At 45.7% G+C, this 22,453-nt stretch overlaps 1 protein-coding gene across 3 annotated transcripts in view; it reads left to right on the top strand.

Annotated features, from left to right (window-relative positions):
* The window catches only part of col6a4a (collagen, type VI, alpha 4a), a 56,028-nt gene that overhangs the window by 4,484 nt on the left and 29,091 nt on the right, over positions 1-22,453 (top strand). For 2 of the 3 annotated variants that reach the window (XM_079344027.1, XM_079344026.1), the window contains exons 2-9: positions 3,579-3,639; positions 15,221-15,329; positions 16,177-16,785; positions 17,020-17,607; positions 18,289-18,864; positions 19,453-20,073; positions 20,200-20,760; positions 21,608-22,165. In XM_079344027.1, coding sequence (XP_079200153.1) covers positions 15,254-15,329; positions 16,177-16,785; positions 17,020-17,607; positions 18,289-18,864; positions 19,453-20,073; positions 20,200-20,760; positions 21,608-22,165 — 3,589 coding nt within the window. In that variant the 5' untranslated portion in view covers positions 3,579-3,639; positions 15,221-15,253. The remainder of the gene's footprint in view (positions 1-3,578; positions 3,640-15,220; positions 15,330-16,176; positions 16,786-17,019; positions 17,608-18,288; positions 18,865-19,452; positions 20,074-20,199; positions 20,761-21,607; positions 22,166-22,453) is intronic. The other variant, XM_079344028.1, reaches the window with a different exon arrangement.

The raw sequence follows: 22,453 nt of genomic DNA, 5'->3' as shown, positions 1-22,453 counted from the left end.
GTAATTTACAACATGAATCTGTTTATGATTACCATCATCATAAAGTCAATAAGATCATACGAAGCTAATATTGAGAATGCTTGATTAAAGAAAAAATAAAAGGAGCGATAAGGACAATGAGGTTACCAAAATGTTCGACGATAAATTCTGTTATTTTATTGCCTGATATCCAAAAGTTATGTTTTAAAGGAGCAATCAGTAAGATATCTAGTGAATTAAATAATAAGATGCTTTTGAAACATGGAGAGAGGTTAGAACGCAGAAAGCTTTACAGACCCATGCAGAGCTGGCTAAACACTGAAGCTACAGTGTCCACCACATGCAGAGCTGGCTAAACACTGAAGCTACAGTGTCCACCACATGCAGAGCTGGCTAAACACTGAAGCTACAGTGTCCACCACATGCAAAGCTGGCTAAACACTGAAGCTACAGTGCCCACCACATGCAGAGCTGGCTAAACACTGAAGCTACAGTGTCCACCACATGCAGAGCTGGCTAAACACTGAAGCTACAGTGTCCACCACATGCAGAGCTGGCTAAACATTGAAGCTACAATGTCCACCACATACTGACCTGTGTGAGAGGAGGGGGGGAGACAGCTCTCTGTGATGATTTGAGTTTAGACTGCAGTACTCATTTTAAACACTAGAGGCAGAGTTACATACTGCATCTATTTCAATGTCAAGCAACCTCCTGTCAACTGTTGAAACTGCGGAAAAAACTATATTTTGCCAATTTTTTAAAGTGCAGAGAGCGTCCAATAGCTTTTCTTCAATTATTAGGAATTAAAAAACTGACAATTAGCCAATACTGTATATGTTGCCACAGTATAAATGAGGTCTGAATGTTGTTGTTTTTGAACTAAATTCGTATTTTAGTTTAAAATTCTGGTATCATGACAGTCCTGTAAGGGACAAATTGCTTAAATTTTAAAACGCAATCAAAAGATTAACTGGTGTATGATGGACAGTTTTTTTTTAACTGTATCCGTCTAATGGTCTGAGATCACGTGTTTCAGTTTACGTTTGAGGAGGTTCAGCATGGTCGTGGTGGAGAGGAAGCTGAACCTGAAGGCAAAGTGGTTCTTTGTTCTGACCCCAACCTGCGGTCATGACATCTGGGTAAAAGGCTGAAAGATGAGTTTCCTCCTTCGGCTCAGCCTTAGAGAAAGGGGAAGGAGCTTGGAGTAGAGCCGCCACTCCCTCGCATCGAAAGGAGCCAGTTGAGATGGTCGAGCATTCGGATGCCTCCTGGACGCCTCCGTTTGGAGGTCTTCCAGGCCCACCCAACTGGTGGAAAAACCCAGTGTAGACCCAGAGATCGATGGAGGGATTATATCTCCCAGCTGGCCTGGGAACGCCCCAGAGGGAAGTCTGTGTTGACCCAAGCTCAGATAACAGATAGATACAATATCATTCAGTCCTAACAAAGAGTTAAAGAGCGGATGTGCTGCTGGAACCCTCCTGACGTCAGCTTTTTAATTTGGAAGATCAAAAAAAAGCTTATTTCAATCAAACGTCTTGGCGTCCTTCCTGCCTCTCTCACCGTGCTGAGACAACGCAAACCTTCCTCGTTTACAGTATTGTAGCCACCTTCACATATTGGATTCTCATGAGTCCACTGACTTATTTATGATGTTACCTCATTCCTTTTTGGGTCTTTTGTTTATGTCTCATGTTCCCTTTATACTCCGTCGATTCTGAACTCCTCAACGTTTTTCCACTTTTGATCAGGTCACATCCCTTAAGTTTCTCCTTTTAACTGTGAAACCTGAAGCAGTGAGTCCTAATCCAACCTCCACATCATGCCTACTTGCTTATAAAACTCCAGAACATCAGCAAAGATGAAGGATTGTTGCAGAACAAGGTTACTTTCAATCATCTTAGAATCCGTGCAATGACATCAAAACGATCACCAAAGATCAAACTGTCGACAGAATCCCGTCCTCATAGTTTAAGATTGGCTTCGCAGACAGGTTTTTGTTTTGAGATATCTTTTAGAAAAGTGAGAGCCATAAACTTTAACGAGAACGTGTTAACATATTTGTGCTTCCAGAATCTTTGTATCATCAATTCATCTTCAGCGTTTTATCGCAGCGCCGTCAGCAGCCTTCAGCAGTCGGTCCTGCAGAGCAAAGGTTATCATTCTGAACTGTGAGCTGCAGGCAGTGCATACCGAACGTGCATCGGCACAACACACACACACACACACACACACACACACACACACGGTAAAGAGGCGATTCAAGAGTATGTTGGGGCCCGAAGCAAAATTTGATTGGGGGCGCCTCCAACCAGCGTTCATCACCACTATGCCCCAATGTTTACTCCTCCTCCACTTTTTTCTTCAGTTTTCATGACAAAAATGCATGTGATGTTTAACCTCAGAAGGTCAGGGGTCGTCCCCCAGCTCCTGCAAACATATGTGTCCAATGTGTCCTTCGGCAAGACACGGCAAGAGAAAGAGAGAGGGGAATGGTGGAGCGGAAACAGGTCAGATCTGTCCTTTCAGAGGATTGGTACACGAGCCACCAGATTACTGGCGCCCCCAAGTTGCTCCCACGGCTCGCGCCATTGGTCTAGAAGTGGATTTCAGCTCATGCTTCGAGTGTGGGCTCGTGCATGCATGAGGTAGAGAACGAGCAGAGAGACAGTGAGGCTGTGATTGGTTTATAGAACTTGTACCGAGTGCAGACATTGATCAAAGTTTTTACAGACTTACAAACTGATAGAGATGACGTTCCTTTTCCAGAGCACCCGAGTTATTAATTTCTGTCAGGACCTAAAAACAATTTCAAACTAAATGATCCACCCTGCCTTGTTGAGATTTTTAACCTTTAAATCCTGTTTCATGCATCCTCTGGGTCTGGTGTGTGTGTATGTGTGTGTGTGTGTGTGTGTGTGTCACATGAGGTGAGGGTGCGCAGCCTTTTTTGGTCACAGTTTACATTTCTTAGCATTCGGTCATTAGCGGCGAGAGCAAGCCACAGCAGGAACCAATCAGAGGATCAGATCAGGATCAGGGCCTTTTCAGGATGCAGGTCACTCCCTTCAGAGTCCAGAGACTCGCTGCTGAGACCTGATTTTCCCTCCACCTCCCCCCCGCTATCTTAAAGTCATTTCCTGTGTCTCCTTGAAAGCCCTTTAACGACTTGTAGTGAATAAATCTGCCACTGGTTAAGCCTACACACACTCCGTCTCACACACTATCCTGTTACACATTTTATGGCTTCATCAAATTTGCAATACAAGACAAAGCACAGGTGAAAAAAATCAGATAAAGATAAGATAAAGCTTCATCAAAATATATGTCAATAACTATTCCTGTTTTATAACAACTGTAAACTGCACAAACTCTCTGCAGAGTCTGTTTAGTGTATGGATGGAAACAGCTGACACACACACACACACACACACACACACACACACACACACACACACACACACACACACACACACACACACACACACACACACACACACACACACACACACACACAGAATTGCAGGACCCTACTCTAAGATGCAGCGTTGTTTATGTGAGTTATCATTGGTTGATAAAATGTTTGTGTCTTTAAGGAACAGAGGCCTCCGTCCCCCTGCTGAAGTGTCTTTGAGCCCAGCGCTGACTCTGAGCCAGGTAACAACTCCATCACCTCCATTAGTCAATGACCCATCACTTCCATCACTAACTAACCCATCACCTCCATCACTAACCAACCCATTACCTACATCACTAACCAACCCATCACCTCCATCACTAACCAACCCATCACCTCCATCACTAACCAACCCATCACCTTCATCACTAACCAACCCATTACCTACATCACTAACCAACCCATCACCTCCATCACTAACCAACCCATCACTTCCATCACTAACCAACCAATCACCTCCACCACTAACCAACCCATCACCTACATCACTAACCAACCCATCACCTTCATCACTAACCAACCCATCACCTACATCACTCACCAACCCATCACCTCTATCACTAACCAACCCATCACCTCCATCACTAACCAACCAATCACCTCCACCACTAACCAACCCATCACTTCCATCACTAACCAACCCATCACCTACATCACTAACCAACCCATCACCTCCATCACTAACCAACCCATCACCTCCATCACTAACCAACCCATCACCTTCATCACTAACCAACCCATTACCTACATCACTAACCAACCCATCACCTCCATCACTAACCAACCCATCACTTCCATCACTAACCAACCAATCACCTCCATCACTAACCAACCCATCACCTCCATCACTAACCAACCCATCACCTCCATCACTAACCAACCAATCACCTCCACCACTAACCAGCCCATCACTTCCATCACTAACCAACCCATTACCTACATCACTAACCAACCCATCACCTCTATCAATAACCAACCCATCACTTCCATCACTAACCAACCAATCACCTCCACCACTAACCAACCCATTACCTCCATCACTAACCAATCCATCACCTCCATCACTAACCAACACATTACCTCCATCACTAACCAACCCATCCCCTCCACCACTAACCAACCAACCCATTACCTCCATCACTAACCAACCAATCACCTCCACCACTAATCAACCCATCACTTCCATCACTAACCAACCCATCACCTACATCACTAACCAACCCATCACCTCCATCACTAACCAACCCATCACCTCCATCACTAACCAACCCATCACCTTCATCACTAACCAACCCATTACCTACATCACTAACCAACCCATCACCTCCATCACTAACCAACCCATCACTTCCATCACTAACCAACCAATCACCTCCATCACTAACCAACCAATCACCTCCATCACTAACCAACCCATCACCTCCATCACTAACCAACCCATCACCTCCATCACTAACCAACCAATCACCTCCACCACTAACCAGCCCATCACTTCCATCACTAACCAACCCATTACCTACATCACTAACCAACCCATCACCTCTATCACTAACCAACCCATCACTTCCATCACTAACCAACCAATCACCTCCACCACTAACCAACCCATTACCTCCATCACTAACCAATCCATCACCTCCATCACTAACCAACACATTACCTCCATCACTAACCAACCCATCCCCTCCACCACTAACCAACCAACCCATTACCTCCATCACTAACCAACCCATCACCTCCACCACCACTAACCAACCCATTACCTGCACCACTAACCAACCAACCCATTACCTTCATCACTAACTAACCCATCACCTCAATCACTAACCAACCCATCACTAACTAACCCATCACTTCCATCACTAAAATATCCACCACTCCCGTCACTAACCAACCCATCACCTTCATTAGTAAATGACACATCCTCTCCATCACTAACTAACCCATCACTTCCATCACAAACCAATCCATCCCCTCAATCACTAACCAACCCATCATTTTCATCACTAACTAACCCATCACCTCCAACACTAACTAACCCATCCCCTCCATTTCTCCTGTGAAGTTGGACAGTCATCTGGTTTGTCTCCACACTTCTGCAGTTGTACTTTTGAATATTTGTTACAACAACCAGACAATGTTTGATCAAATTATCACTAAATGTTTCTGTGTGTTGCTTGATTTGATCTTCTTTGCGGTAATCTTTGATGAGAGTGGTTAACCACCTATAATGGTCCCTGTGGTGAGCTGTTTGTGTTTGCTTACAGTGAAGGTTCATTTAAGGCTGATGTTTGCCAGCACACTTTGAGGTCTTTCTACATGGACACTGCTGATTGTGGCGTCTGTTTGGTTTCAGACGTGACCAAACATAGTTTGATGATTGGCTCCAGGATGTTTGTTCTTTGTTGTTTGGTTGTCGGATATCCTAATGAGGAATTTCCTGTACATACCAGTCGGCCTGGTTTTAAAGAGCACCAACTTAAAGTTGTTTTGTTGTCCCCACCAGGCTTAATTAGTTACTCTTAGTGTCTGACAACATTACAGAAAGAATCCCTGCAGAGATAGACCTATTACTAAAACTGTAAGCTACACCTTGAAACCAAGAACAGTATCCATCCATCATCTGTTAGTTTATCAAGTTACTTCGCTTTGATTCCATCATTTAATTCAGCATCTCCTGTTTCCTGTTACATAAGACTGTTTTAGTACAATTACTAGTAACATTATGGATGAATTCTGTTTGTGAGCTTTGGCGCCCACCGACAGTTCACACACAACTACACTGTTGAAAAAACACATGAAGTGCTGTCTCCCTCTAAGACAAGCTGTGACCAGCAGAGGATGGTGAAGAGGGGCTTCTCGTCGATGGAGAACTGCTTCCTCTAAAATCTTGAATAAAGGTTTTATTATCGAGACACAAAACATGTTTTAAGTTTTCTTAAAGGTCAAGTAGAGGTCTTTCAATGGATTCTGTTCTGGGAGCATTATTAGACAACAAGCAGCCAGTAAAGCAAATCTGCCATCAAGCTCCAATATTTCCTCTCGTCCTGCTTCTTGCTCGCTCACCCTCTCCTCTTACCTTCATCCGTCACCGTCCTCTTAAGTCCCATTTCCACACAGCAGTCCAGTACGGTACAGTACAGTACAGTTTGGTACGGTTTGGTTCGATTAAGCCTGATCCCGTTTGTGTTTCCACAGCCACCCGTGCCCTGTTTGGTAGGCGGCGTGTAAGCCGCTACATAATAGCATCACGCGATAGCAGCTAACCGCTAACTAATACATTCAACAAAGGAGAAAAACGCTGCACAAACAAAACCAACGCTGGAGACATCCAGCAGTTCATCTCCTCTGTCACTGTCATGTGACTCTTTATTACAAGAACTCAATCCAGCTTTGTTTCAGAGAAGGCTGTGAGCGGCGAAGACAAATACACACGGAAACAATCAGCTGTGTTACAGTCAATGGTTTAAACACGGCGGGGTTTTGTTTGCCGACGTAGCACGGGAAGTGACGATTCTTTCAATCAATCAGCAGACTGCAGGGTTTAGCTCCACCTTTTCAGGTCGGCTTCACATTCTTGGCTCCCCAACGGAAGGGTCCCAAAAAGTGGGACGGTACGGATCGGTTATTTGGGAATCTTTCCCGGGATTAGTCTAAGGAAACGCCACAAAATGCGCACCGTACCAAGACAAACCGAGCCGGACTGCTCGGTGGAAACGGGGCTCATGTATCAGTCGTTGTCTCAAACTTTGTAAACTAGCACCACAAAGACGTACGCACTTCTCACCAGGAGATCTCGAGCCGCTGCCAAAGCTACATAGTGCTGAAGACAGGCGAGTGAAGCTCTCTGTGGACATGACAGAGACGCCATCCCGTTCAAAGTTAATGTACTACATCCACTTTAAACCAACTGTTTTAAGGAGATAAAGTTACAGACTGTGTTTAATCAAAGCAGGAATAAACATCACTTCATAATGGACACAGTTTGATCAGAAGCATTTGCCTCAAAGGCATCGCAGCTTCACTTCTGCACTTCTTGTTTCACAGCTGGAGGCTGTGCTGCATTTTCATGCAAGATTCAACCAGTGACATAAACATGCAGAAAGCTGCAGATCAACAATAAACACTATTAAACACAGGAAGAACGCCATCAAATCCAAATAAGAATGCTTAATGTCACAGAGTTTGAGCAGGTTCAAAGGGTTCAAACTGACTGAATCCAGACTAAACAAATCAAACATAGCTTCATACTCCCCTCTTATCACTGAGCAGAGAGAGCAGCTTTTCCTGTTTCCACAAGTAAAACATTTTGGTAGCACAAACCCACTTTTATGGCTTTCCTTTTCTTTAACGACAAAAGAAGATGCATGTTCATAATCATAGTCTAAAACACTTCCTGTGCACACGTCTTATGAAAGATAGAAGTTCAAAGTATTTCATTACAATTTGGAAAATTAAAAACCCCAAAAAACTCAAGGTTGATGTGCAAAGAAACACAAAAAAAGTGTAATAGCTGATTTTAACAGAGGCTCGATCTCTGACAGGACAAGTAGCCAATCACAATTTAGGATTTTTGGGGCTCCTGGGCTGGTCAATCAGACATTCAGGGGGGTGCTATGACACCCCTGGTGCACGCTCCTGGACTGAAGTAAATAAAAGTCTGGGCTATTAATAAAAGTTTTACATAAGAAGGTAAAAACTTATCTGAATCTTTGAAGCTTCCAATCAACAATCAGCAAACCAAACATCAAACATGAGAACCAAGCTGTGATTTTAGCTTCAGATTTGTTCCTGGCAGCAGCGACGGGTCATTAGTCTCTGCTGCTGTTGTTGTTGAGCTTTGGTCCAAGTTTGGCCCTCGCTGCATTTACAGTAGATCATAATTCACTCTGTGGAGACACACATTTGACCGAAACCTCTGAGCTGTTCTCTTGTTCACTCTGGCAAACCACAAGTATTTACTCTGAGTGTAGATTTGGCTCGTTCTGCTCCACTGGTTAATATCACTCATCTACTTGGAACATTTCAGAAGATAAGTTTGAATTTAAGGAGTTTTTAATCTTCTTGCAGTTTCTGAATGTTTCTCATATATTTTGTAACCACATCAAGATAAAAATGTGTGTGTGCAGCATCTACATGAGTAACAGGACAGAGCGGACAGACTCTTGAACCGGACTGCGGTTTTGGCAGCCATGTTGGCAGTTGTGACTGAACAGCTGCTCTGGTCTCAAACAGGGTCAAATCAAGCGTTTGTCTGGCTCTAATCCCTGAACCATGTGCTTGTCTGCATGTTAGCTAGCTAATGTGTTTGCTCAGTGAGTCATCATTGGACTGTTAAATGATTAGTAATCCTAAGAGCTTTATCAAATCTAAAACGCAGCACGTCTCCGACCTCGTTATTTATCTCCCTCCATTGGCTCCCATCAAATTTAAAACTGATGATAAATGAACAGGACAAAAACACTTCTTCTGCTTCTTCAAAAAAAAGGACAAAAATGTCTCCTCCAAATCCAGGCCTGCTCGCCCACCACACATCTGATCCGATCTTCACACCAGGGAAAGATGCAAACTAGACTCTTCTCCTCTGTCGCCCCCCGGTGGTGGAACAAACTAACAAACTCTGTTCGACCTGCAGAGTCGCTTTGCACCTTTAAGAAAAAGCTAAAGACCCAGCTCTTTATGAACACCTTCGATCTTCATGATGATCGTTGGGATGGTTTTGATGCTGATTTGAGCTCTCAGGAAGCCAAGTGACGTATCAGCAAACCAAATATGGCGGCCGCAATTAGAGCGCCTTACTTCTGGAGCGATGAAGAAACTGATCTTCGTCTTTCGGTGATGAAAGACTGAACTGTAAATATTCAAGTTTAGACGAGAGAAAGCATCGACATGCTGACCTTTTTAACTTTTTGGTGGACAGGCTACAGGTCACCAGTTTCCCAAAACATTTATGTTCCCGAGATTTGTGTCACAAAAACACTTAAAATAGCAGGATCATGGTGACTGGGCGTATTTTCACTCTACAGTTAAATTGCAGACATTACAGCCTGAGATAAGGCTGCAAGCTAAATCCACCGATAGAAATGGTTTCATTCCTTTTCCAGTTTTTTTTTTTTTGCATTTTCTATTATGACTCCGGTCTTTAACCCTTGGGGCTCCACAGAGGAGGCAGACTTGCTGTTTTGGATCAGCGTAGGTCCAAACATGGACTCTATACGTTAAATATCTCTGTTTAGATTAACCAGGGTGGAAACATCTGCGTTTCAAACAGAGCAATCACCAACAGTAAATCACACGGGAGGGATAAATATCCTCGGTATGTTGTTGTGTGAAGTGAAAGGGGTCGCAGCGAGGGGCCCTGAAGGGGGGGTTCTGGGTGTCCTTGAGGTTTGTGGGGGTTCGAAGGCTGTGTATTTCTCTTTGTCTAAACATAACGGCAGAACTGACACATGTTAGTGTTTCCCAGCACGGTATAGATTTACACACAGATTATTTCAGACTCAAAGGAAAGAGAGAGATTCTGCGCTCTGACTGACCAACATGTCTCTGCTCTCTGATTGGTTCCTGACTTTGATTTGTTTTCTTTTGTTGTGTTTAATGTCATGCAGTTAATATCTCCGTCTGCTTTGTGTCAGTTCAACTCACATCAGATGCACTATAAGGCTAAAACTCATCATCATCTGAGGGACTTTGTTAGTTTAGGATGAAAAACATGAAGAAATATTTTCCATGTTCATGCCACAGCAGCCACGAGCTACACATCCATTAAACTGTTATTTTACTGTCTTTGGAGTCACCACTTGGAAATTTACAAGCGTCCACATGATCCAAGAGAGAGATTTAATCTGAACACATCACACCCACAAAGAGCCACAGATTGATTCAAATCTGCACCAGCTGATCCAGATTTCCCTGCTATATTTTCTGTAATACTAAAATTTAATGAAGCAGTTTGTTCCACTAGGATATATCCCCATCGAGGCCGCACCCTGTTTTCCATAACCAGAACTTGTTAAGTTCCCTGAAAGGTTTGTAGACCCCCGGGGGGAAAAGTTCCTTGAGGGGAACTAAAACACTTGAGTTGTGTTTAAACAGGAAAGAGGAAAACACAATCTGCTGGAAGAAGTGACCCAGTGTTGTGTTGTGTCATCAATGGAGAGATGAACAACAAAGTGAGAAAACAAATTCAGACTGTGGAAAAAAAAAAAAAAAGATAGATAGAAGGTGAATCATCCCTGACAGCACAGTTTGATTTCCTGAGCGCAGGAAGTCTTAACACGATGACAGGGGGGGGCCCCTTTCATTAAGCCTCACACATGAAACACAATCAGCCTGAAAGTGTGGAAACTTTTTTTTCCACTCAAACGTGCTCTCAAGATGTGGACGCGAGTAATCCTGTCCTCATCCCAGGTCAGGACTAATCGTGAAGGCCCGCTCTGCCTCTTGATGGGTCTGCGAGGAGACGATAACCTCAGAGAGAGAGAGAGAGAGAGAGAGAGAGAGAGAGGGACAGCTGTGAGGGTTATTGGCCTTTTTATAGGCTTGTCTCTGTAAAGGTGTTTGTGAATTTTAAACAGTGAGATTGTTGTGATCTTTTAGGACTCTCGCTTAAAGCTCGTAATAAACCAGGTGATTTCAGACAGCTATAAAAGAGTCTATAACCAGCTCCAGATGTGCAGGTGATCCCTGTGCAGCAGCAGCAGTCTGAGACCATGAGCCCTCTGAGTCTGTCTGCTGTCTTCTCTTCCTCTGTCGTGACAACTTTGTGTCCCTGCTGATCATTTACAGCTGCTGGATGATTGATGCCTTGAACCCTGTCTGGATGTGGGTTGGTGGGCGGGTTCATTCTGAGTAAACTGGGGTTAAATCTGGCGTTCCATCTCTGTCACTTTGGGTCCTTAATTCAGTCACATTTAAAGGAGAAGTCTGTAGCTCTGCCCCCTAGTGTTTAAAATGAGTACTGCAATCTAAACTCTAATCATCACAGAGAGCTGTCTGGCTCCGCCCCCTCCTCTCACACAGGTCATCATGTGGTGGACACTGTAGCTTCAGTGTTTAGCCAGCTCTGCATGTGGTGGACACTGTAGCTTCAGTGTTTAGCCAGCTCTGAACAAAAAGGAAAAGAAATGGAGGAAACATGAAGGGAGTGTGACGCTGTGAGGACATTATTTTGGGGCTGTATTGACGCTCCGTGCACTGGGATGAATTCACACCATCAATGCGCGTGTGCTCACACATTTTGGCGAGAAAAGAAGGAGATGAAAAGGCTTCTGTAAGTGCAGGAAGTTCACACTGGTTTCCCACCAGTCGCAGGACAAATTGCAGATAAATTCGCAGTATGAAATTCATCTGTTGGGAAATTTCCAAGAGTTCAGGAGTCGCCGTCGTTATGTGACGATGTCCACGTCTGAGCTTGTGATGGCAGCTTCTCACATATTCGAGCCGGCCTGATGGAGGTCTTCAGAGAGCTGATACTGACCTTCACCTGACCTTTCAGTTCTGACTTTAGTTTGGACCGCCGCTCTAAACAATGAGGCCCCTCGTTCTTTCACATCAAACCCTCGGTCCGTACAGCTGGAGCGGAAAGAGCCGCTCGTACACTGACTAAATAAACCGAGGTAGAGGTCCGTGTAAATAGAGGTGGAGGGGTAAACGATGCAGAGCACTCCTCTCAATCAGCCTGTGATTAGCTCCACCTGCTTCACATTACGCTCAGCCCCATTTCCTCCACTCGGGGCCTCCTCCATTTGGCCGGTGATTAAACACAGGCTGAACCATGTTTGCGGGGGTGGAGGAGGGGGGAGGAGGGGGGGAGGGGGGCACGCACACATGTTGATACATGCACATAAAGATAGCGGCACGCTCTGACTTAACGCCCTCACATAAAAGGTGGTAGATACTTTCAGCATACGAGGGCAGCTTGGCGTTTGTTTCTCAAACAGGAGAGCGTTTAAGCCTCAAATCGGCTGCTGTGATTGGCTCATTTCAGCGCAGACCTCTCCCTCACTCAAGTTTCTGAGCGCCAAGTTAGCGCTCGAGCCCTCGACAGCAGCGTGAGAGGAGAGACTTTAAAATGTGTTCAGATGGTTACCTAAAACGGTTTTTAAAACCTTGTGTTTCCCAGCCTCTGATTGGACGCTGGTGTGATCAGGAGTGCGTCACCAGCCACCTTGGATTCTGGTCTGTAAACATGGAGCGCACGGAGTCAGGAGGTGGTAAAACCAGCTGTTCTCATCTCCGCCTGTATCTCTGACGATCACAGCGTCCATGATACTTAAAACGGGTTTTGATGTGGTCAGACATCGCCTGTGCCCTCAGATGGAGCAAACAGAACTATTACTCGGAGAGCAGAGCCAGATGTGCGGATCAGCACTTCAGATCTTGAGGGGCCTTTTTGTGGCAGAAATAGTCAAATTCATTTGTCTGCATGAAGCCAGGAGGAGACCGTCACTACATTAGAGGAAGGAAACATTTTGTTTACTCCTCAGTCTCTTCAAGAAGCAGCAGAGAAATCTGAGAGGTGTGAAGGAGTCTAACGCTGGCAGCACGCTCTGAGATTTTCAAATCTGAACCCTTTTTTTAAAAAGTGGAGACAACAGACATGAGGACAGTTTCAACGTATTCTTCACGATATAATCCTCTGAAATCACACGAGATCATAACTCCACAGGCACGCTCTTCCTCTTGGCTCGTCTTCATGTTGAACTGTAAAAGTGACGCAACATTCATTTGGAGGCGCTTCCCAGTCGGCCCGCTCTCATTGGCCAACGCTGGTAATCTGTTCGAGGCAGAACCATCTGGAACGGAGAGCGGGAAGTCCCCGACTTATAACCTTACTGACACAGAAAGGATCGACTGGATCTTAATTAAGGGAATGCAAACCGGGTCGAGTCGAGCCAAAGGCGTCATGACAGTTTTTAGCTCGAGCAAAGACTTTGTAGCTGAGCTTGTGAACATTTATCCTGAGCTGTGACACCTGACATCACACACTACAAAGACGATTGGTCGAACCGCCGACACCCATTACTTTTTTGTAGAAGTGCCAAAAATGAAGCTCAACTTTCAATCATTTCTTTGTACTGTACATCCGAAATGATTCCTCGACGGTGCACTATTGGTGACCCCGCCCCTCTGACAGGAAGCTTCTGATGTAAAAGTTGGATTAGTCGTCATGCTTGGACTTTTACCAGCTCAGAGTTCACTTCTTCACGTTCATCAGAAGCCTTTGGTTTTTCAGATTGGTGAACCACTGGATGATTTATAATCCCAGTGCTGCATTTGCAACACTCCGAGGGGATACGTTTATCGCTGTGTGGCGCCCACGTTGCACACTCGTCCTCCCTCAAATGTTACAAGGCTGCCAAATGTCTTAATGTATGAAAAGCGTCTCATGACATTGGGTGATGTAACCGAGGTGGCTGGTTTGGCTCAGGCTGCCATCTGCATCGTTCACTCCTCCATGTTTCACTGTGGGAGGCCATGATTAGGACAGCAGACACCAAGGAACAATCAAGTGGTTTTTATCTAATTTTTTTGACGCTCGACATGACTCACAGAGCCGTGAGTGCGTCTGTACTGCAACAACGCTCCAAGCCGTCCGCTAAAAGTTCCTCTTCTTGACCCTGAAACACTCAGATTGTCATTCTAAGTGTGGGCTCACAAACAAAGTGTTTCCTCTAAAAGCTGCTGATTTCCTTTAATCACAAACAGCTGTTACATCCAGCCGTTCAAACACAGCCCGCTACGTCCACTCGGTCTACCTCACAGAACACAGGAAGTGTTGTCCTGACCCCACGCAGGATCGCAGGCAATTCAAATGGGGTCGCCTGAAATAATGATTTATTGATCATTACAAAATAAACTGTGTATTAATCACAGGCTGCTTTGGGCCAAAACAAAGAACCTGCAGAGTCTCTGTCTGTCTGTCATTGTGCAGAAACGTCATCCCAGCTTTTCTCCCTCTGTCCTCAATGATAAACAAGAAAACATCTAAATGTGCCCGAAATTAATATTTACATTCAGCACAGAAGAAAAATTATGACATGATTGAAAAATTAATTGGAGCAAAAAGATGTTTGTGTTTTGGATGTCTGAGGTCGCCCATGTTTTAATAATCTTACTGGATTAAAGTCAAACAGTCAAACTGACCGGTTCAGACCGTCGACTCCCGTGAGGTTAAATGATAGTTTCTGTCCCTGAAGTTCGTCTCACTTTGACTTCATGGACGTTTCTGACATCAGAGGAAGTCTATCTCTGGACGAATCTGAGAGACAAAGAGAGCAACTCCAAGTGGACACACTTAGAACGATTACGTGGCAAACATTAGAGCCTGTTTGAAGGCCGATAGCAGCGTGCAGCCGATGAGGATTAATCAGCGAGCAGTTTTTTGAAGGACTGTCTGCTTTACCCAGCGAGCTAAACCAGCGCCCCGCTCCAGATAACTGGCGGTCTCCTCTTAATCCACCAGATGCTAACATTAACATTAACCAGGCATGCCAACGTTAAGCTAATGCTTTGGCGCACACATGAAGTAAATTCCTCGTTTAATGCAGCATTCTTCAAAATGGCAGACTTCTTTGTCATGAGTCACAGCAAAGCTTTCATTCTTTAGACGCCAAACAAGCGTTTACCAATGCAGAGTCAAAGTGGGCGTGTCCTATTTCTCTGTAAATGCGTGCAGGCGCTTGTATCATGTATCAAACGTTTGCTCCCGCTGCGCCTCCAGATGGAGAGCAGATTTGGTCTCTGCGTTTACGACCCTCTTTTGTCTTTCTGTTGTAGTGAGAGCGAGAGAAACCCGAGAGCTGTTCCAGCATGGAGGGGAGGCGGAGTCTTCTCCTCAGCCTCATCATGGCAGCGTGTTTCTACGGCAACGCTGCTCAGAGGACAGGTGGGTGTGATTATGCAGCCGTGATTTCACTTCCTGCATACCGGCAAATCAAACGTGCTTCCAACTCAGCATTACATCAGCCCATACCACCTGTCACACACACACTTTACACACCAACACACACACTTTACACACCAACACACACACACGCCAACACACACTTTACACACCAACACACACTTCACACGCCAACAGACACACACTTTACACACCAACACACACTTCACACGCCAACAGACACACACTTTACACACCAACACACACACTTTACATACCAACACAAACACACGCACGCTTTACATACCAACACACACACACAAAATGAACTTAATAGAGCAGTGTGTGGTAAGTCCTTTAAGGTAATTTCATTGTAAACACTGTTACTAACCCTCACAGGAATGTGTTTGCTGTTGAGCACGTACACAACCTGAAATTAAGGCACAAAATCCTGCTTTGAGAAAGTGATGTTTTTATGCAGCACAACTCGATAATGTAACGTCTGAAACGTTCACGCTTTAAGACAATGAACAGATTTCAAAGTCTGCGCAGTGAGAAAGAGAAAAAGTGTGACTGGATCACAGTTCTGTCCACTTCTTCTGCTCGCTCTGAAATGAATGAACACCTGTTTGCTGCACATCTTTGTCCTGCTTACATCACACTTTTGCATCCACCTGAAGGTAAGTGCTTTCAGGGCGATTTCCTGCACCTGTGCAGAAACTCTTCACAACCACAGCAAGCTGCTCTTTGCTTCACAGCGCTCGAGCAAACCATCACTTCTGGCTCGCTGTCTAGCCCTCATGAAAGCTTTCCCTGTGGCTCCCCATGACTTGATCACCTCCCCCCTCAGTCTGCACTCAAGAGGCTGTTGCTGATATCGTCTTCCTGGTGGACGGATCGTGGAGCATCGGCAACGAAAACTTCGAGCAGATCCGTCAGTTTCTCAACACGCTGGTGAACAGCTTCGACGTTGGGCCTGAACACGTCCGTATCGGGCTGGTCCAGTACAGCTCCTCTCCACGAACAGAGTTCCTGCTCAACACCCATCAGAACAAGAAGGACATCCTTCAGTACATCAGCAACTTGCCCTACATGGGGGGCGGCACGCTGACAGGACAAGGCTTGGACTTCATGCTGAAGGAGCACTTTGTACAGGCGGCTGGGAGCCGGGCGCATCAGAACGTGCCGCAGATTGCTGTCGTCATCACTGATGGAAAGTCCCAAGACAGCGTGGAGGTCCATGCCCAGAAGTTGAAGAGCCAAGGAATCATTCTCTATGCCATCGGTATAAAAGAGGCAGATGAAGACCAGCTGAGGGAGATCGCGAGCGAACCGCACAGCCAGCACGTCTACAGCGTGTCTGATTTTGGGGCTCTGCAGGGGATCTCTCAGAGCATCGTCCAGACACTTTGCACAACTGTAGAAGAAGTCAAACGACAGCTCATGCAGTTGTCTAAAGGTAAAATGTGTCAAAGCATGCAGCTGATTGTGATTCAGAAATCTGACATTTTGTTTTTCTTACCGCTATGATATGATGGGGATTGTAAGCAGAAGGCTGTTGTCCAGGATACTTTTCTTTCTCCATTTAAATGTGACATAAATTACACGATAAGAAGTTGCTTTGCCAGCAGAGTTTAACACGATCCCGTCAGGATCCAGTTTGTTGCTGACTTTTTTTCTCCTTCTTGTCCAGAGTGTTCCCAAGCCACCATGGCCGACATCGTCTTCCTGGTTGACGGCTCCTCCAGCATCGGCATCAGCAACTTTCAGGAGATGAGGCAGTTCCTCCGGAGCGTCATCACAGGCCTCGACATTGGCCCTGACAAGGTTCGAGTGGGCTTGGCTCAATACAGCACTGATCCACACAAAGAGTTCCTGCTGAAGGATCACATGGACAAGAATTCCCTGCTGGCTGCGGTGGACACATTTCCATACCGAACAGGAGGCACCGAAACAGGCAAGGCCATGGACTTCATCCTGACGCAGTACTTCACTGAAGAGGCGGGGAGTCGAACCAATAAACAGGTGCCTCAGATCGCTGTGGTAATCACAGACGGGGACTCTGCTGACGATGTTACGTTGCCCGCACAGCGACTGAGGAAGCACGGCGTCATCGTGTTTGGTATCGGGGTGGGACAGTTCAACCTGAAGGAGCTGGAGTCCATCGCAAATCGACCCCTAGAACGCTACCGGTTAACCATCGATAGCTACCAGGCCCTGCAGAGGCTCACTGACGGCCTGCTGAAAACCGTGTGCATCTCTGTGGAGGACCAGCGGCTAGGTGAGACAAACTGTGGGACAAAACAATGGGTCTGACTTCAATAATGTCGACGTTTAAAAATGCAGGCATTGTGCCAACCCTACGATGTGCTGGATATACAGAATAATTGAAAAGGCATTTCTCTCTGACCCACGTTGTAAACTAACAGCAGAAAGAGTTTAAAAATATGTACAAAACATAAAGGAAAAGTTCATACAAAAAAAACCAGACCTAAAGCTGACAAATGTAAAGCCGACCGTCTATAAGACATTATAACGCCAAATGTTTGGATATTTTGGGCCAATAAGGACCAGGGATGATCCTTGCAGAGATGACAGAGGGTAAGTAGGACTTCCTCTGAGTCAGTGTTAGCGGAGAGAGAGCTGGAGTTAGAAGTCACCTTGAATTGGAGCTCAGGTTATTGAATCAATGTCCCGTACACACACACACTTGGAGTCTGCAGACATAACACTGTGTGATTAATACGTCCCGGATCCAGTGAAGTTTGAGGTCAGCCAGCGATGATGCAGTGTTGACTTGATTGAAGAATCGTTCAGAGAGAGAAGGGGTTTGAGTGTAAAGGAAGAACGTTTTTAACTCTGTTTCTAAGTTTAGCGTGGGAGTTAATTAAGAAACCCAAATATACTGTGTGTTTTTCCAACCAACAGATCTTCTTACAGTCCTTTTATTGTCTTCTTTCAGCCTTATCAGATAAGTTTGCAGACATCTTCTTCCTCGTGGATGGTGGCTTGTCGTCGGCAGAGTTCCAGCAGGTCAGGACCGTCATCACCCGGCTGGTCAATCAGATGAACTTCGGAGCATCAGCTTTCCGTCTGGGATTGGCTCAGTACGGTCAGGACGTCAAGAAGGATTTTCTCCTGAAGGATCACAAAACCAAGGAGGCGATCCAGGGGGCTCTGAAGCGCTTCCGCCAGCGCAGACTGCAACCCAACGAACGCCGTCGAGTAGGCTACGCTCTGCAGTACGCGAGGGCCAACTTCTTGAGCAAGGAGGCCGGGGGGCGCTCGGACTTAGGCTTCAGACAGTTCCTGGTGGTTCTGAGTGGAAAAGACTCAGATGATTCGGTGCACAGGGAGTCACGTCTGATCAAATCGTCAGGAGTGACCGTGGTGGGATACAGCTTCGGTGCTTCCATGACCGAGATGAGCATCATAGCGAGTTTATCATATGCATTCTCATTTGTTGATGCACAGACAGCTGTACCTGAGCTCAGGAAAATTTTGGAGCAAAAGGAAGAGCAGACCAATATTACTGGAGGTAAATACACCCTTTCACTTGTAACCATCAGCTTAATATTTGAAAGCAAAACTCATAATACATAATATATAGATACAGACATCACAAAGGGATTTCACCTGGCACTGAATAGGATTGACTTAAATCACTAACTTACATCTGGATGTCTCCTCCCTAACAGGAGGCCATGTTGCACACTTTTTGTATCATCGCTTATATCAATGTTGTAAGATTAAAATGTCTTTATTCAAAGTCAGATTGACTCCAAATCTCCAAATTTAATTCAGTCAAACCTTCAGAGCTGTTTCTGACTAGAACTCATCAAAGGTGAAAAGTTAGAGACTGGAATCCTAAGGGAACCCGGAAGTTTATTTGTCTTAGATCTAATCAGACTCTTAACACTTTTTAATAGTACACCCTTTCCCCTGAAATGTACCACCTCTGCCTCGTTGCACACCCGCAGGAAAAAGGGACCCAGAATAGAATGAGTTCAATAAAAGCAAATAATTTACATGCTCTGTTCTGGTAATCATCAAAAATCCTTTTTTCTAATTAGCTAATCTAACCAGGAAGCCTAAAATGACTTTACCGATACCTTCCTTCCCCCAGATTGCAAAGCAGCAAAACTGGCCGACATCGTGTTCATCATTGATGAGTCCGGAAGCATCGGAACGCCAAACTTCCAGACGGTTCGCTCTTTCCTTCACTCCATCGTGAGCGGCCTGGATGTCAGCACGTCGAGAGTCCGAGTGGGCATCGTGACATTTGCCGACAGGCCCTCAGCGCTAGTCCACCTCAACACCTTCAACGACAAGGACGAGCTGCTCAAGTTCATCAAGATCCTGCCTTACCATGGAGGAGGTACCAACACCAAAGAAGCCTTAAATTACGTCCGCCAGAGCGTTTTTATCAAGGAGAAAGGAAGCAGGAAGGACAGGGGCGTCCAGCAGGTGGCAGTGGTGATCACAGACGGGGAATCCCAGTACAACGTCAGCCAGGCAGCAGCCGATCTACGGCGTGAAGGCGTCACCGTTTATGCAGTTGGAGTCAAAGGGGCTAATGAGGAAGAGCTGAAAGAGATGGCGTCCCATCCCACAAACAAGCACATGTTTGTGGTGGACAGCTTCGCAAAGCTGAAGCCGCTGGAGCAGACTCTGCAGAAGAGCTTGTGTGTGAACATCATCAAGCAAGCCATCTCTGTCAACACGAGAAAAAAGGGCGCCAAAGAAGGTGGGAACCAATCTCTCTTTCATATTTAGCACTCTTTAAGAGTAAAGAGGAGGACTGTGTCCCAGCCTTTAACATTCTGTAAATCAATGTCCAGAACTCACACTGTCATGTTTGGTCCTTTTCCAGGCTGCTTACAAACGGATGAAGCGGACATTTTCTTCCTGATCGATCACTCAGGGAGCATCTACCCGTCCGACTTCAGTGACATGAAGAAGTTCATCATCGAGTTTCTGCACACTTTCCGGATTGGGCCTGACCACGTTCGCATGGGGGTTGCTAAATACGCAGACGCACCAAACTTAGAGTTTGATCTGACCCAACACTCGGACACCAAGGCCCTGGAGGACGCCGTGTTGGCAATCAGGCAGATAGGAGGCGGCACAGAGACTGGACGAGCGCTGGATTTCATGGGCCCATACTTTCAACGGGCAGAGGCCTCTCGAGGGCACAAAGTCTCCGAGTACCTGATTGTGATCACTGATGGGAAATCCTCAGATGACGTCAAGATTCCTGCAGAGAAGCTGCGGGCACAGGGGGTCAAGGTGTACGCCGTCGGGGTGAAAAAAGCAGATCAGGAAGAGCTGAGAGAGATCTCCGGAGACCCCAAGAGGACGTTCTTTGTCACCAACTTTGATGCCCTCAATCCCATCAAGGACGACATCGTCACAGACATCTGCTCTCCAGACGGTAAGATGAACGTACTGAAGTTTAAAATGCATGTGCACCGCAGTCTGCAGGTGACAGTGAGGTAGGTTTGCCAGCAGCATCTTTGACAGCTGATTTATTTGATCCCAGTAGCGACAAAGACATTTGGAATTGCAGCTCTCAACAAAGACAACAGACAGTAATATAATGTTGCAGTACTCTGGCGATTCTGGTTTACTGCTGCTTCGATCGGTTAGTTGATCTGTGTGATCATCATTGGTCGGTCTATCATTATCTGATAGGTGAGCTATGCCTCTGGGATTATTTCTTCAGTGTTTAACGACTTCTTGGAATGACTTCCTTTACCGTGATTCTAGGTCTACAGTATGATATCTGAGCGCCCCTTTGTCTGTTGGACCTCCTCGACAGTAGACTAGAACTTATTCAGCAGCTTCACTCTCTCTCACTTTAGCAGTATGAGCAAGAAAAAAGAGGAAGTAAGTGCTCTGAGTTGTGCTGCTTGTTGTTGTCCACATGGACCTTATTTCCTGCATGCATCAAAAACAAGCTGAAACGTATTTGCTCAATGCAGCTCAGACTACATATCAACTCAGAGCCAGTATACTTGACATGCTGAAGACCCATAATCTATATATTTATGTAGAACTTCTGTGTCAATGCATCATAAGAAGCTACAAAAGACGTGGAACACAGAGGGGAGGCGGTGGGTGCAGATGGAGCACTGAGGGAATGCTACTTTCAAAATCATGCTAGTTTTTTTCTAAAAAATTACCAACCATGCTTTCAAAATAAAAAAACATTCTGACACACACACACACACACACACACACACACACACTCTAACATGTCTGCGCTGCTCTGTTCACAGCTTGCCAAGACCAACCTGGCGACCTTATCTTCTTGATTGACAGCTCTGGGAGCATTGACCCTGTTGACTACGAGAAAATGAAAGACTTCATGAAATCCGTCATCGGTAGGTCCATCATCGGGCTGAACGACGTGCATGTGGGGGTCATGCAGTTCAGCACCCAACAACGGATTGAGTTCCCCCTCGACAAGTTCTACTTGAAGGATGAGATGATGCAAGCTATCAACAACATGCAGCAGTTTGGCGGGGGCACGCACACGGGTGGAGCCATCACTGCGGTGTTGCAGTTCTTTGACGCAGCTCAAGGAGGGCGGCCCAACCTGAAGCAGAGGCTGGTGGTGATCACAGACGGCAAGGCTCAGGATGAGGTGAAACTCCCTGCCGATGCTCTGAGGGCTAAAGGAGTAATTGTCTACGCCATCGGAGTGGCGGACGCCGACACTACCCAGCTGCTGGAGATCAGCGGGACATCAGACAGGATGTACTTCGAGAGGGACTTTGACGCTCTGAAGGACCTGGAGAGTCAGTTGGCTCTGGAGCTGTGTGAGCCAGAAAGAGGTGAGAGCAGACTTTGACGCTCACTGTAATCCAAGTACCTACACAACAAGTAGATTTCCCTAAAGTTATCAGTCAGTAGCCGTGAGACAGCTTACAGTGAGACCTCCTGTCTTTCATCTCTTGAAGTCTGTCCACCGATGAGCACAGAAAATTCCTAGGAACAGATGGTCTGGATGTTGCAGCGGCATTTTTAATAGGATAGATGATAAAAAATTATGGACATTTTTTTTTGTCAAAAATTATTCATGATATTATATTCTGTTTCCTATTGTAAGATTTCCCTCAAGT

The sequence above is a fragment of the Symphodus melops genome (assembly GCF_947650265.1).
Source record: "Symphodus melops genome assembly, chromosome: 5".
NCBI lineage: Eukaryota > Metazoa > Chordata > Actinopteri > Labriformes > Labridae > Symphodus > Symphodus melops.
Note: the sequence above shows the minus strand (reverse complement) of the source record. Positions and strands in the feature narration are given on the sequence as shown.